The 16474-nt window shown below is 47.7% G+C and overlaps 1 protein-coding gene across 2 annotated transcripts in view; it reads left to right on the top strand.

The window, feature by feature from the left end:
* Positions 1-16474, top strand: part of LOC308482717 (solute carrier family 2, facilitated glucose transporter member 5-like) — a 38463-nt gene that overhangs the window by 15874 nt on the left and 6115 nt on the right. Inside the window, exons 1-10 of one of the 2 annotated variants that reach the window (XM_081016154.1) lie at positions 878-1524; positions 6808-6906; positions 7345-7505; positions 8596-8720; positions 8892-9044; positions 10838-10963; positions 12619-12806; positions 13907-14017; positions 15071-15172; positions 15756-15828. In XM_081016154.1, the coding sequence (XP_080872280.1) occupies positions 1471-1524; positions 6808-6906; positions 7345-7505; positions 8596-8720; positions 8892-9044; positions 10838-10963; positions 12619-12806; positions 13907-14017; positions 15071-15172; positions 15756-15828 (1192 nt within the window). In that variant the 5' untranslated portion in view covers positions 878-1470. Of the gene's footprint in view, positions 1-877; positions 1525-6807; positions 6907-7344; positions 7506-8595; positions 8721-8891; positions 9045-10837; positions 10964-12618; positions 12807-13906; positions 14018-15070; positions 15173-15755; positions 15829-16474 lie in introns of those variants that run through there. The other variant, XM_081016155.1, reaches the window with a different exon arrangement.

Raw genomic sequence — 16474 nt, 5'->3', positions numbered from 1 at the left:
TTTACTCATCACAGAGCTACAATTCCCAGCACCCTTGACAGACTACAGTTCTCAGGATTCTTTGAGGGGAAGCCATGTGCTTTCAACAAAGCAACTACTCTATTCCGAACTTAAAAATGGAATGCGTAATGCTGGTGGTCAACAAAAGAGGTTTAAAGACAAATCTCAAGGCAAATCTTAAAAAATGTAGTATAAACACTGACAACTGGGAAACACTGGCCTGCAAGCGCTCCAGTTGGAGAATAGCCTTTACCAAAGGTGTCATGGACTTTGAAGACACTCGAACTCAGAACGCAAAGGGAGAAACGTGCTAAGAGGAAGGCATGCTTGGCAAATCCTCACCGTGATCAACTCCCGCCCGGGAACCAATGTCCCCACTGTGGAAGGACGTGTGGGTCCAGAATTGGCCTCCACAGTCACTTACGGACTCATTGTTGAAACTGTGCTTATGGAAGGCAATCTTACTCGGCTACGAGTGATCACCAAAGAAGTGTATGCAGCCTGATAGATCTCCCATCCTTGAATTTCTCTAATCCACTTTGAAAGCCTTAAAGGGGGATTTTTAACTTTTCCAGATGGGGTTTTCCCATTATAACTTCTAGAGCCCTGGGGAAAGAACTCTGAAACTCTGGGGCTTTTATGTGCATGCTTGAAAAAGTTTTCTTTTAAGAGACATCCACAACATCTCCCCAAAAAAGACAAATTGCACACAGTGATTCACCAGAGACAGATAAGCCCGAAATAGGGTTGGTCGGTGTGTAGAAACCAAGCATTTGTCGCCAGCAAAATGTTTCTCTCTGACCACACTAGTGGTGTGACGGAGCTCCAATGCGCTGCTGGAATGAATTTCGTTCGTTATTGCTCAATCCGCCCCTTTGCAAGGAGAGACGGTCTTGGCAGCCTCCTCTGCTTTCCAGCAGCAGCAGCAAAGCAACGCTTTCCAAGAGGAGAGCGCAGATCGGGAGAGGGCAAGATTCTGCAGACTCACAGCCAGCACCCTCAACTCTGACAGGCAGCGGCTCTCTCTGAGCCGATCAGGCAGCGTGTGCATGCGCCTCTTCCACGCCCCTTCCACAACTCTGCCAACTCGGGGCTGCTTTGTATAATGGGACGTGGGAACGCCTATCTGCGGGAGCATGTGCTCTGCCACTGATCCTGGCTCGCAGCGCACTCCCTCCTTAAGACTGTTTGCAAACCCAGAACCTTGAAAGGAGCAAAGAGAAGCCGATCCACAAGGCCAGCACGAGACAGCCATGCCCATCTCGAGGAAGTTCAGAGGGCAAACTTCACCCACTGTTGGGCTATAAAGAATATTGCTGGGTGTTCCCTGCTCCATTCAAGGTGCATGTATGTGCATATACTGAAGATCTCGCTCTCTCTATATATATCTCTGCCTTATTTCCATTTGGGGCATTCGCTGCAAACAGAGCAGCAACTCAGAGCAGAGAACTGACAGCAGGAACGTTTAAAATGAAGACTGAAAATCAATATACGGGCGGCGTGCCATGCGAAGGCAGGAAGGGGGTGAGTGTCTGCCTGGCAGACGACGCTGTTTCCTTGTCTTTTTCTGTGGGCATGTGGGTCGAGGGGTAAACGGGCAAAATACAGTAGAATTTTGCCAATTGCAACACAGAACCTCTTGTTTTACAACAGAATATCCCAATTTTCATGCGGAATGTTGGAGGGTGTGGACTCAGACCACAGTCTGTTTGCTGCTGGATCTTGGAGACAGGCCTGTTTTTAAGGATTTTTTTTCAGGGTGTGTTGGTCGGGGGGGGGGGTGGCAGGGTCACTGCAAGACAGAAAAGGCTGGGGGTTTGGCGAAGTTCCCCTGGTCACAAAACCCCATGACATAAAGGTCCAAAAAGACACGTTGTCAGAAGAGCAGGTGGTTGTGCACTGAAAAATATTGGCATTTTATTTTTATTTTTATTTTTAGAAAAAGAGGCAATGGAGTTAGGATGTTGAGAATTTGAGGCACCCGGGTTTCAGCCCTACAGACATCTTTGCACAATATTGATTGGTCAACATTTTGGCACGCTGGCAATCAGCATCCGATGTCTGAGATTCCGTTTTCTGTAGTCTTTGAAGCACAGTGTAGTTTTTCCTGGGTCTGCAACATTCTTTTTTTGTTCCAAGCAAGGAGCCTGTGCATGCCCAACAGCACTGCAGGGAAACAAGGGGAGATAATCTGCCCTGCTAATTGCCAAAGGTGCAGGGGTGGCATGACTTGCAAACAACCCAACCCTGGGCTGGCAGGGTTTTTATTACTGCAGGCACGCATCCATAAAGCAGCAGGCAGTTCCACAGGTGCACTTTGAATCTCTTCACTGCTGACTGGTGATGCATGGTTTGGGTCATAGCCCTCAGAGAATGCATTGTAGGTCCGCGGAGAAGGCAGAGACATCTTGAGCCAACCCTAGGTAAAGGTAAGGGGACCCCTGACCATTAGGTCCAGTCGCTGACGACTCTGGGGTAGCAGCGCTCATCTTGCTATATTGGCCGGGGGAGCCGGCATACAGCTTCCAGGTCATGTGGCCAGCATGACTAAGCCGCTTCTGTCAAACCAGAGCAGCACACAGAAACGCCGTTTACCTTCCCACCGGAGCGGTACCTATTTATCTACTTGTACTTTGTCGTGCTTTCGAACTGCTAGGTTGGCAGGAGCAGGGACCGAGCAATGGGAGCTCACCCCGTCACGGGGATTCGAACTGCCGAAGCCCTAGGCTCTGTGGTTTAACCCACAGCGCCACCTGCGTCCCATTTGAGCCAACCCTACAGACCCATAAATGTGAGCTTGAGACCCAGGAGCCGTTTGTCAATGCCAAAACGCCCAGCCTAAAACATGTGAAGTAGTAGTGAAGCGAGTGCCTCTGAGCATGTACTGAGTTCCTAGTATTTAGTTCTTAATTGAGACTTTCCAGAGCCTGATTTTAGGTAGTTACGCTTTCTGGCCTGGATGCTTGACCCAACCCCAAGCCTGTAGAGGTTGGATGTGCCAATTTGGTAATGCATTCTGCACATGCTCAGAGTCATAGCATGGGGGAAGTGTCCCATTCTACCAAGAATAAATGTTGCACTTTTGCATGCTGTGGTATGTAATTTCCCCATGAGAGAAGCAGAAATGGCAAGCCAGCTGTGCACTAAAGTTGGCATCAGCCCCATATCTTTTCAAAATACCTGGAGGTCTCTTGCGTAGAAGATGACAAAGACTTGCAAGGCTGCCTTCACACTGTACATTTAAAAGAGCATGGCTTCCTCACAGAGTATCCTGGGAACTGTAGCTCACAGCGCCCTTAACAAACTACTGCCCCAACCAGCATAGCCACTGGTTGGGAAGACACAATTTGCAATTGAAGATAATTGCTCCATGGACAGTAGACTAGTCACTGGAAGTCGCTGAGAGCTAGAAGTTCAAAGGACTTTAACATCAGCTGAACCAGAATGACTGAAAGACTCCCTAATTCAAGAGAGTAAAACCACGTTCGCACCATTCATTTATAATGCTATGGTACCATTTAAACAGTCGTGGCTTCACCCATAGAAACCTGGGGGCTGCAGTTTGCTCAAGGTGCTGAGAGTTGCTAGGAGACTCCCTATTCCCCATTTAAAGTGGGATGATACTGCTTTAAATGTACAGTGTGAATGTGGCCTAAGGCTGTGCATACACTGAATTTTTAAAGCACATTGTTCCCCCTTAAGAATGCCGGGAACTGTAGTTCACCCCTTGGAACTATAGTTCCCAGCACCCATAACAAACTACAGATCCCAGGATTGGGGGTTTTTTTGGGGGGGGGAATCATGTACTTTAAATGTGTGGTGTGCCTATGTATGTTCTCTCCTGAGAGCAAATCGATCAGAAGGACTTAAGTGGAGGAAGGCTGATTGCATTTGAAAACTGACAGAAACATCTTCAACAATGGAACCAGTTACAGTACCTAGGAATTGGTGTTGGGTCTCACTTAAGAATGTAAGAGGAGCCCTGCAGGATCAGGCCAAGAGCCCATATAGTCCAACATCCTGCTCTCGCCAGTTGCCTTTGGGGACCCCTCAAGCGGGCCTGAGCACTGCGGGCTGTCCCAAGTTGATAGCTATCATTGCTTGCTGTGGGAGGGACATGTTACGGAAAAATCTAGGTACAAGGCTGCTCAGTCACCGGCAGAGCCCGTGGGTCCCTGCGGAATAAAGGAAGGAGTCCAACCACCAACTGGAGCAAATAGCTGTAGACCAAAGTTTATTGCGCAACAGGTTCAAAGAGGAATTTTGAACCCCAAGGATGGGGTGACAAGGACTTTTAAAAGTTTCTATCTTACCCCAGCATACAGTTCATTAAGCATCATCACTACATCATTGCTACATCAGAAAAGGGGAGGGTTATACATGATAAACATAGGAGGAATGTGTTGGGGCAACAGGCGGGTACAGGATATGTAGTGGGAAGTACATTCTAAGCACCTACTACAAAGGGACAATAGGACTTTGGTTTGCATAGTCTGCCACCACCTATGGTTTCCAAGTCCTTGGCCAACGAAGCAAATTGGCGGTGGAATGAAGGAAACTGGCAAAGGAGTTGATTTTATATGATTTTTAAAGCTAGGTAACTTCCCTGAGCTGTCAAGTCAAAATGATACGTTTATGCATAATATTTGTAACATTTAACAACTTTAAAGATGTGCCCTGCCCCGCCCCCCGTAATTTCCGTAACAAACTTTGTGCTGCACAAAGAAGCACATTTCTTTTATGAGTCTTGAATCTTCCAACATTCAGCCTCATTGGAACCCCACGAATTCTAGTGTTATGAGAGAGGGAGAAAAAACTTTCCCTGAACTGAAAAAAATCCCAAATGTTGCAACCATCTACTTGTTGCAGTTAGGGAGGCGATGAGCCAGCAATAAATCTGCCTCCGGGGTGCTTGGGTGGGCGCCAGAATATGTCAAAGGGGGCGGGGGGCAGGGAGGTGGGAGGAGCAGAGAGAGCAGAGAGGTCAACTGTGGTCATTGGGAAGGCCTGGGTCCTCAATGGAAAATATGATCCACCTTCCTGGAAGACGGAGAACGAAACTCTTTATGCCCTGGCAGTGTTTTTAAAAGCCCCCAGCTGCAACCTTGGCCAGAAACGCCACGTTGTTTATAGGCTGGTACCTTGTGATGTGGAAGGATCTTTCGGAACGTGCGTGGAAAGGTCATCCATCCTTCCGAAATTGTTCAGCTAGAAATACAGGACTTTTTTTCCAGGGGTGGGGGGTGGGAGGGAGTGATGGAAAAATCCAGATCGCTTGCCTTTCCAATATTTTCTCCATGTCTTTGCTTTTTAAATGTTGGTGAGTTTGGATCTGCATGTCGCTCTGGGGCTTTTTAAAAAGAGAAAGCAATGAATGAATGAAATGAATAATCCTAATACAGTGGTAAAAGGTAAAGGGACCCCTGACCATTAGGTCCAGTCGTGACCGACTCTGGGATTTTATTGGCCGAGGGAGCTGGCGTACAGCTTCTGGGTCATGTGGCCAGCATGACTAAGCTGCTTCTGGCGAACCAGAGCAGCGCACAGAAAGGCCGTTTACCTTCCCGCAGGCGCGGTACCTATTTATCTACTTGCACTTTGACGTGCTTCCAAACTGCTAGGTTGGCAGGAGCAGGGACCGAGCAACGGGAGCTCACCCCGTCGTGGGGATTCAAACCGCCAACCTTCTGATTGGCAAGTCCTAGGCTCTGTGGTTTAACCCACAGCGCCACCCGCGTCAATACAGTGGTACCTCGTGTTAAGTACTTAATTCATTCCGGAGGTCCGTTCTTAACCTGAAACTGTTCTTAACCTGAAGCACCACTTTAGCTAATGGGGCCTCCTGCTGCTGCCACCGCGCTGCTGGAGCCTGATTTCTGTTCTCATCCTGAAGCAAAGTTCTTAACCTGAAGCACTATTTCTGGGTTAGCGGAGTCTGTAACCTGAAGTGCATGTAACCTGAAGCGTATGTAACCCGAGGTACCACTGTAATGGCTCAAAGAAAAAGGGAGCCAGTCTTGTAAGGTAAGCCAGGCTAAGAGATCATGCCTGGCCCAAGGTCACTGAGTGAGTGTCATGGCTGAGTATGGATGTGTAGATATTTTTCAGCTTTGCAGGCGGTTGAGCCTTTGGGTCCCCTCCAACTCTATAATTCTATTAACTTTGAATAGGACGGCAGATCCATCCTTTTGGACCCGTACATGAAAAGTTAAGCTGCCATTTCTCATCACAGCACTGTGCTGTTTTGAACAGTTGGTAAGAGATGTCAGGGCAATGGTGTTCCTCTAGCTTTTTCCTAACCTAAGCCATACTTTCCTGGTTTTTCAAACAGGATTAAATAGGTTCTTGCAGGGTAAATGATTAATTAATATAAAAGGTTTGCCCTCAATGTGGGACAGAAACTTTCCTGGACCGAGGGCCGCATTCCCTTCTGGGCAACCTTCCGAGGGCCAAATGCCAGTGGTGGGTGTGGCCAGAGACAAAAGTGGGTGGGGCAATGAATGACCTTTTTTTTTAACCTTTTGCATACAAGGCTAGTTCCTGCAAATACTGTCCTCCATCTAAGCAAGAGGCATGATCAGAGTTCAAGGACGCATTTCCAGCCGGGGGTGTGGTCTTGGGGTGTGAATCAGAGCCGGCAAAGGGGGCGTGGCTTGGGAAGAGTTCCGAGGGCCAGATAAGAGAGGCGAGGAGGGCCACATGTGGTTCCTTGCTCTTTGCACGTTTGGGATAAGGAAGGACACTTCCTGGGCTGATTTTAGGAAGCTGGTTGACCCTCCAACCACTCTCGCCTCTTCTTGCCTGCAGAGAATGACCCTCGTCCTCAGCTTGGTGACCTTCGTGGCTGCCTTTGGTTCATCTTTCCAGTATGGCTACAACGTCTCCGTGATAAACTCTCCAGAACTGGTAGGTAGAGTCTCTGTGCTCGCTCACACCTTTCCCGCTTTGCATCACCGGAGGCCAGAGATCCCTTTCTCCTCATGCAGATGGGCCAGCACAATTAACTTGCTGATTTAATGCTGCATTTTACAATGTTGCAACCCACCCACCCTGTGACCTTAGGACTGGAAAGTATTAATAATAATATAAAGACGTTCTTTGTTGATAGAACTTTGAGCACCATCAACCAGAAATGGTGAACGTTGACACGGTTTACATCAGGTAAAGGGAAAGCTGTGGCCTCCCAGAGGTTGTTGTACTCCGATACCCATCGTCCAGAGCGACCAGTCCTCATGGATGATGGGTTCTGTAGTCCCACAACATCCGGAAATCCGCAGGTTCCCTGTTCCTGGCTTACTTAGAAGAGGGCATTGTTGATGAACCTTGATACCTCTCTTCTTCCAGTTCATGAAAGCTTTTTACAACGAAACCTACTATGAAAGGAATGGGGAGTACATGAGCAAGGACATGATAACAGCCCTCTGGTCGATCACAGTGTCTTTCTTCCCGCTCGGAGGGTTCTTTGGGTCACTTTTGGTTGGCCCCATGGTGAACAAATGCGGCAGGTAAGAAAAGCATGGTTCTGGCTCACATTGCTGGTTGTGGTGTGATGCAGAGGGGGTGCAAAGCAAGGGCAGCCAGGATAGGGCCTTCTAGATGTTGTTGCCCTAAAGGGTTTACAACTTCCCATGACTCCTGGGAGCACCAGCCAGAAAGGAGTCTCCCTCCTGCTCCTGTCTCTGAATGAGTGCCGTCTCTGACTTTTTATTATGACTGATTGAAACAGGTATGGGGACCTGGGGACTGCACCAGATTCTTGTTGTCGGACTCTGCTGCAAAAGTTCCAAATATTGGTATAGGAATTCAAGAGTGGCTTGTGAGAGCCATGCAGTTGAGCTGGAGCAACCAGCTCAAACCTCTTCCCAAGCTGAGCTTCTCAGGTAGACTGGGGAAGAACAAAGGCTTGCTTGTTGTTGACGCACCCGACCATAAGACACACCTAGTTTAAGAGGAGGAGAACAAGAAAAAAAATATTCTCTCCCTCTCTGCGCAGCGCCTCTCCAGCAAACCGGGAGGGGAAATGGAAGGGGATCTGTTTCTCCTCCCGCTTTGTTGAAGGGGCGCCGCACAGCTCCCCCCCTCTGTGCAGCGCCTCTCCAGCGAAGCGAAGTCAGAACAGCAAAAGGGATCGCTGCGCAGCGAAAGCAGTGATCCCTCTTGCTGTTCTGGCTTCTGGGACAGCCGTGCCACGCCCCTTCAGGGCAGGGGGAGCATTCTTCCCATTGCCCTGAAGAGGCTTCACGCGGCTATCCCTGAAGCCAGGAGAGTGAGAGGGATCGGTGCGCACCTCCTCCTGAGCAAGAGGGATTGGTGCGTACCGATCCCTCTTGCTCTCCTGGCTTCAGCGATAGCTGCGCAGCCTGCATTCGCTCCATAAGACGCACACACATTTCCCCTTACTTTTTAAGAGGGGAAAAGTGCATCTTATACAGCGAGAAATACAGTATTTCCTCTCAAGGGGAGGGGAAGTGACCTAGGCTAAGCCTGGCAGGACAGCTTACTCTACTATAGCATTAACCATTAACTTAAGCATGTTGGTTATATGAGATTGGTTATCCCACACCTCCCTCCCTCCCTCCCTCCCTCCCTCCCCAGAAAGGGCACCTTACTGATCAACAACGTCTTCTCCATCATCCCTGCAATTCTCATGGGAGCCTCCAAGGTGGCAAAGACTTTCGAAGTGATCATCGTCTGTCGGATCATCATTGGCATCTGTGCAGGTGAGCCCAGCAGAGCACCTGTGCACCTGTCTTAAGTTACCTTCTTAAGAAGGCCTGCATTTTTTGGAACCTCTATCCAGACCGTTCCTCTGGGTTGGGTTCGGATATGCTGCACCCTTTTGTTGCCGTTCCCAGATTCATCTGCATTTGTCTTGCTGTCTTTTCCACCAGGCCTGTCTTCCAACGTTGTCCCCATGTACCTTGGAGAGCTCTCTCCCAAAAACCTAAGGGGGGCCGTGGGGGTGGTCCCGCAGCTCTTCATCACCATCGGGATCCTCGCTGCTCAGATTCTGGGCATGCGGATGATCCTTGGAAGCACAGAAGGTAAATGAGGAATGCGTCGAATTTCCTGCTCTGATAGCATTTTATTTATCTGTTTAGAGGGGCTTTTAAAAAAAACTATAAAAAAACCCTCTGCTCTTCAGCCAAAGAGGCTCCCAGAATTGCTTGCATTAAAAAAAAACAAGAACAAGACAAGCTACCTAGTTCCCACATAGCTGTCAACCGTCCCTTATTTTGCGGGAAACTCCCTTATCCCAGCGCTGTGTCCTGCTGCTGTCTCTTATTGAGGATGTCCCTTAAATTTCCCGGGTTTCAAAGGAAGCAGCTCCTCTCCCTCCCTGACTGCCGGCCAGGGAGGAGGGAGGCTCCAACTGTGTTGCTTGGCTACGTTGCTCATCCAATAAGGAGTCTCAGACCGACTGGGGGGTGGAGCTTGCATGCCTTGTGCTGATCAAATCGGCCGTGTTGCCTGGGGACTCGCCTTTGCTCAGCGCTTCCCAGTGGGGAGGTGACGGTGGTTTTCCATGCTGCATCCCCTTTGCCGGGTTGCTGCGCTGTGGGAACCACTGCTTGAGGCTTCGTTTGGCTGCTGGCTGGGCTTTCTGCCTTTGGCTCGGAGGGGCTCAGAAGTTGAACATACCTGTGCCCTGAAAATCCCTTATTTTGGCTGCTGGTCCCTTATTTTCGAGGCTGCTGGTCCCTTATTTTCAAATCTGTAAGTTCACAGCTATGAGTTCCCAGAATTGCAACCTAAAAGACATGACACAAAAGAGGAAAGGGATAGGGAGGGAGGAGGAAAAGTAGAGTGAAAATAGTTGCAGAATGTGGGGGGATTGAATAAATTTGTGGAGGGCAAAGCTGCATACAGCTACTAGCCACAATGGCTTGCGTTCTGCCTCCACCAGCACAAGCAGCATGCCTCTAAATGCCCAAAGCCCTGGAGTTACTGCCTGTCAGTGTAGACAATACTGACCTCAATGGACCTATGACCTGACTCAGTGTAAGAGAGCTTCCTGGGTCCAACAGGCTGCTATTATTATCTTGTGAACTACCCTGAGATATTATGACGAAGGGTGGTATAGAAGTCTAATAAATAAATGGAAATAAAAATAGATGACTGACTTGTGCAGCACGTAGTTAAACTGTGGAATTGGCTTCTGCAGGAGGCAGCAGTGACCACCAATCGGAATGGCTTTGAGAGAGGGTTAGACACATTCCAGGAGGTCAAGTCTCTAGACTGCTAATAGCCACAGTTCTTCCTCCACTGCACCCAAGGCAGTAATGCTTCTGAATCTCAGTTGCTGGGAATCACAGGAGGGCTTCCCATAACGGCCATCTGGTTTGGCCGCTGTGAGGACAGGATGATGCAGGTGGTGCTGTGGTCTAAACCACTGAGCCTCTTGGGCTTGCCGATCAGAAGGTTGGCGGTTCGAATCCACGCGACGGGGTGAGCTCCCGTTGCTCTTTCCCAGCTCCTGCCAACCTAGCAGTTCAAAAGCACACCAGTGCAAGTAGATAAATAGGTACCACTGTGGCGGGAAGGTAAATGGCATTTCCGTGCACTCTGGTTTCCGTCACTGTGTCCCATTGAGCCAGAAGTGGTTTAGTCCTGCTGGCCACATGACCCGGAAAGCAGTCTGTGGACAAATGCCGGCTCCCTCTTTCTGAAAGCGAGATGAGTGCCACAACCTCATAGTCACCTTTGCCTGGACTTAACTGTCCCGGGGTCCTTTGTTTGTTTGTTTTTTTACCTTTGGCCTGATCCAGCAAACTCTTCTCATGTGTCTTATCCTGTTGCAGGCATAGCAACATTTCTCTTTTTTCTCATGTTGCAGGCTGGCCAATTCTGTTGGGTCTAACTGGGATCCCTGCAGTACTGCAGCTTTTCCTGCTTCCCTTTTTCCCTGAAAGTCCCAGGTACCTGCTGATCCAGAAGGGAGATGAAGCGAGTGCCATAGCAGGTAAAACACCTACTTATAAGATACAATCTCAAATGGAGGGAGGCCCTAAGCTACTGAAGGTAACGGGGACCTTTATATTTCCAGCTGTCCTTTGTCAACAAAAAAATGGCCGCTGTTTTTTGTGTTGAATATATGCTATATGGTAATTTATGGACCTAATAGGTATCTAAAGCCATTTGCACATGTTGTCATGCAACCAGTCCATGCAAAATGTAGGCACCCTATATATAGAAATGAGCAAACCAGTGATATTTTAGGGAGCAGGCTAGCAGGTGGGGCCCATTACTTACATCATAGTAGCCTACACAACACAAAACGCTGTTGCTGTATGTAGGTTTTATTTTACTTGTTTTTTGTCTTATATTTTGGAAATGTACATCCAGTTTTTTTCCCCTTTAAAATTTTTGGCGCCCCCAAGAGAGTGGGGCCCTAAGTTATAGTGTGTTTAGCTTATACGTAAATCCAGCACGGGAAGCGAAGCTGGGTAGAGAAGAGGGATGTGAAACTGCATCTAACAAGTGTGTATTTTACTACCTGCGAACTGCTATGGAGGTATACAAACAACTCCCTGTTCGGTATCCTGTCTCCGTGAGTGGTAGGATATCTTCTTGCTAGTCAAACCAAAGCTATCTCCTGCGGCCTGAGCTCAGGTGTGACACAGCATCTGATTACCTGTGGGCCCTCCCAATGATGCTGAACTCCAGCTCCTGTCGATGCCTGCAGGGGGTGATGGGAGTTGTAGTCCAAAACTTCTAGAGAACGGATTGACAGTGGTTTTCCAAAGGGGGCATTACCCCCCCCCAGGGGAGAAGTGGGATTGCCTGGAGGGTGCTAGAGGTGTAACTTACTAACAGTCTTTGAATCGCTGGATCAAGTCCATCTATTTTTGTTGAATTAATTGAACTAGTTTTAATTGGGTTGTGAATAAATGTGCAATTAATCATTACCAGGGGTGCCAACTTGAATAAAATATTGGAGGGGGGGGCAGGTAAGCCCTACCCTACATAATTCATGCACATCATTTGAATGTCGACGCCTGTCAACTTTGGGGGTGCCCTACTCCCACAAATATTTTATTGATCGTTACTGTTTTATTGATCATTACTCCACCCCCATCGTCTCCACCCCCATCGTTCAGCCCAGACACTGAGATCCAGTGCCGAGGGCCTTCTCGGTAGTGGCGCCCACCCTGTGGAACACCCTCCCTTCAGATGTGAAGGAAATAAGTAGCTATCCTATTTTTTAAAGACATCTGAAGGCAGCCCTGTTTAGGGAAGTTTTTAATATTTAACGCTGTATTGTTTTTCGTACTTGATTGGGAGCCGTCCAGAGTGCGCAAGTCAGTCTTCTTCTTCTTCTTCTTCTTATTCTTATTATTATTATTATTATTACTGTTTAAATGTTAATGTGTTACTGTCTTCCTTAGTGGGTTGTGCTGACCGCTGTTCTGAATAATGCCTTTTATAGAGTAGCCGGGCAGGATGGCACTGGGCTTGGGTCTATGGAACCGAGGACCCATAAAAGTTTAGGAACCACTGTTGTTAATGAATGAAAAACCTTGAGAGTGGCATGGGCTGCAGGCAAAGCACCTCCAGTCTTTTCTGCCAGGTTCCTGCCGCCTTGGTGACCTTCCTTCCTTCCTTCTTCCCATCCAGCCCTGAAGAAGCTGAGGGGCTGGGATGACGTAGAGGAGGAGATGGAGGAGATGCGCCTGGAGGACCAGGCGGAGAAAGCTGAGGGGCGGATGTCCGTGCTGACCCTCTTCACCTACCGAGGCCTCCGCTGGCAGCTCATCTCCATCATTGTGATGATGGCGGGGCAGCAGCTCTCTGGGATTAACGCCGTAAGTAAACCAGCATCCCAAGTCACAGTTCAGAGGGTTGTTGTTTCTTTTCTCCATGTGCGCTCGAACATAAGTTGGATGTGATTCGCCTCACTAGAAGGGGATCTAAGAGCAACTTCGCTGTGTCTCCTGACTCTGGGCTATGCATCACGCTTCTTCCTTTGCAGAGGTACCTTGCCAGAGCAGACCAAAGAGGCCTATCTAAGCCTAGCATCCGGATTCCCAGCATGCCTAACGATGGATGCTTAAGAACATAAGGAGCCTGTTGGATCAGGCACAGCCTGTATTTTATACTGTATGTGTTAAGTTGTGGGTGAACATATCAGACGACACAGCGATTCTTCAAACAGCTCTTGTTTATTCACAGGCCAGGACAGAACTGAACTGAAGGGTTCAGTCAGCCTGCTTATATAGAGCTCCACTACAACGTTACTGTAACAACTTTCTAAAACTATCCAATCACTGAACGTCACTTTCGATCCCTTATTTGCATAACTATCTACAGTATCCCCCTGCTGGCCCAGGGTGAGAACTTCAGTACATAACAGTATGTTATGCTGCTTTTACAATTAAGTGTTTTAAATTTGTTGTTAGCCCCCCTGAGCCCGGTTTTTGAACCGGGAAGGGCAGGGTATAAATAAAATTTTTTATTATTATTATTCCCATAGGGGTGTCCAGTTGGCCCCAGCGTGCTGGACTAGATGCTCCTTTGGTTTGATCCAGGAGGGCTCTACCTATGTTCTTACTCACCATTCGCTTCTTGCAAGGGAATCGGACAAATTTACAGAGGTCAAGGCTAGCAGTGATGCCTCTGAATAGCAGTTGCTGAAAACTGGAGGAGAGCAGAGAGCTCTTCTGCTCAAGTCCTGCTTGCGGGTTTTCCACAGCCATGTGTTCAGCTACGGTGAGAACAGGACGCTGGACTATTCCTGCATTGCAGGGAGTTGGACTGGATGACCCTTGGGGGTTCCCTTCCGACTCTTACCATTCTGTGATTCCATTGGTCCGATCCATCTTGGCACTCTTCTGATGTTCAGTGCTTTCCTGCTTGTGGGCATGACTGAATTTTGGTTGCTTGTTTGTCTTTCATCCAACCCCAGGTCTACTACTATGCTGACAGTATCTATAGGAGCTCAGGTGTGGAGGAAAACGACGTGCAGTTCGTGACTGTGGGGACAGGGGCCGTCAACGTCGTGATGACGTTGTTAGCGGTATGGCTTACCATATTGATTTATTATTATTATTTATTATTTATTATTAAGCACCAGAGCTGGGTTAGGTGCTCGACCTGTGTGGGGTGGGGAAGCTATTATTATTATTATTATTATTATTATTATTATTATTTATTTAACAAAGTTTATATTGATGGTAACAACCTGGAAGCAAGAAATATTAACCTTATCAAGAAAGGGGTTTCAAGGTGGCAGCCAACAAACAGCTCCTTCGAACTGCTCCTCTGATAAGCTTTTAATTTAACCTTATTAATTAATTAATTAATTAATTAATCAATGCATGCATGCATGAATGCTTTTAACATTTTAATACTCTCCTTTTATCTAAGCAAAATAGTAAATATTCCTGTAGTGGGGATTAAGCTGCTTTTGTTATAGGCATGCTACTAAAATGATTACTTAAAGACCAGGTTGAAAAACAAGTAGTGAAAACTTGTTTATTAGAACCTCACATTGGAACTCCCCAGCTATTGATAATTATGCATGTGTCTTCACTGGGCTCTTTTTCGCGCCTGTTAAAAACATTTTTGTTTTGTCAAGCTTACCCAGATATTTAGAACGCTGGTGTGTTTTTTAGGTTTTTTGCTGGTTTTGATTTTTTGAACATTTTAAATAGTTGTTTTCATCGTTCTTACCAATAATTTTATTGTTTTGTTCTGCTTTGAGGATTTTTACAGTCAGAATTTTATGAAATAAATCATTTCATTTCAAATTCACTTTTAGGATTAAATAAATAAAAATAAACCCATTTAAAGCAGTAAAATATGTACATATGAACTAATAGCTAGCAGCAGTTAAGAGGATCAATGCTCCCTACAGCTGCATAAAGTAGTTTGTAAAATAGCAGTGTGTGAAAACTGTAGCGATCCAACATGAAAAGCCCCGTTGGACTCAAAAAATGAGAATGTAGGGAGCTTGTCTTTAATCTCCTGGTGTAAGAATTCCATAGCTGTGGTGCCACCACCGAAAGGCCCCTGAATGAATCCCTTGCACACAAATTTACAGGCTGCTCTCTTCCTCCCTATCTTCTAGGTCCTTATCGTCGAGTCCCTGGGGCGGAGAATTCTGCTTCTGGCCGGTTTTGGGATCTGCTGTGTTGCCTGTGCTGTGCTAACGGTGGCTCTGAACCTCAAGGTGCGTTTAGTGAGCATCTTTGCCTGGGGCGAGGGGCAGCTGTGCTCATCAAGATTTTCTGCATCTAAAACATGCAAGTACCAACCACCGTGAAGCATAATAACAGTCCTCTCCTCCACCCTTTCACAGGCATAGATTATTTAATAGCCATAGACCTGGGTAAAGAGGAATGTTTTTGCCTGGCGCCTAAAGACATGCAATGATGGCACCAGGCAAGCCTCTATGAGGAGAGCATTCCAAAGTTGGGGGCCACCACAGAAAAGGCCCGTTCTCTTGTTGCCAGCCTTCGAACCTCTATGGGATGGGGGACATAGAGAAGGGCCTCAAATGACAAACACAGGATTGCCCTTCTAGAAATCAGTAGGAAAGAGGAGGATGTGGGCACAAGTAGTTAGCTCTGCCTGTTACTGCTTCTGGGTCAGCCAGTCGTTGAGCTCTGGCTCCCCCTACTGTTGGGCTCCCTGCATTCCGCCCAACGGGCACCAACCTCCACTGGTGTTTGATCGCCCTTCTTGTTTCCCTGTTGACGCCTCAACAGGGAAATTGAGAAATGGCTCTAAACAGCAACTCAATTCCTCAACAGCACATCAACGGGATGCCCTACTTGAGTATAGCCTGCGTTATCGCCTATGTCATCGGACACGCTATCGGAGCCAGTAAGTATGCTCAGAAAAATGAATGATTTCCTTACATCTCTATGGTATCATTGCTGGTGTGAATCATTCTCTTTAATAATCATTCCCTTGCTCACTCAATCCTTTGCACCTCAGGCTGGGGGAAACTCCTGTCTGGAAACCCCAGGAGCTCCTGCCAGGCAGTGTAGATAACACTGAGCTAGATGCACCAATGGTCTGACTCGGTATAAGGCAGCTTCCTGTGTCCCTGTATCTTAAGGGAAGGGCTGTAGCTTCGTGGTAGAGCATCTGCTTTGCATGCAGAAGGTCCCAGGTTCAATCCCCAGCAGAGTCGTCATCATCACCTCTGCCTGAAGCCCTGGAGAGCCGCTGCCAGTCAGTGTAGACCAGGTATGTCCAAAGTCCATTTTGGGGGCCTAATCCTGCCCACCGGTCAGTTTAATCCTGCCCCTGTGGCAGTTTATTTCCTGGGGTGAATGCTCAACAACTTCAATCCTAAAAAAAAGTCAACAACTTTGGTTGGTCCTTTGGTCAGCCCTCATGGCCCTTCACTTCATCAAATCTGGCCCTCTTTGAAAAAAGTTTGGTGTAGACAGTTCAGAGCTAGGTGGACCAATGGCAGTAAAAGGCAGCTTCCTGTTTATTGTGAAATTGCTTTGAAGTGCTT

This window comes from Podarcis pityusensis, assembly GCF_964106645.2.
Source record: "Podarcis pityusensis genome assembly, chromosome: 8".
Classification (NCBI taxonomy): domain Eukaryota; kingdom Metazoa; phylum Chordata; class Lepidosauria; order Squamata; family Lacertidae; genus Podarcis; species Podarcis pityusensis.
The sequence above is the reverse complement of the archived record's forward strand: the minus strand, read 5'-3'. Positions and strand labels throughout refer to the sequence as shown.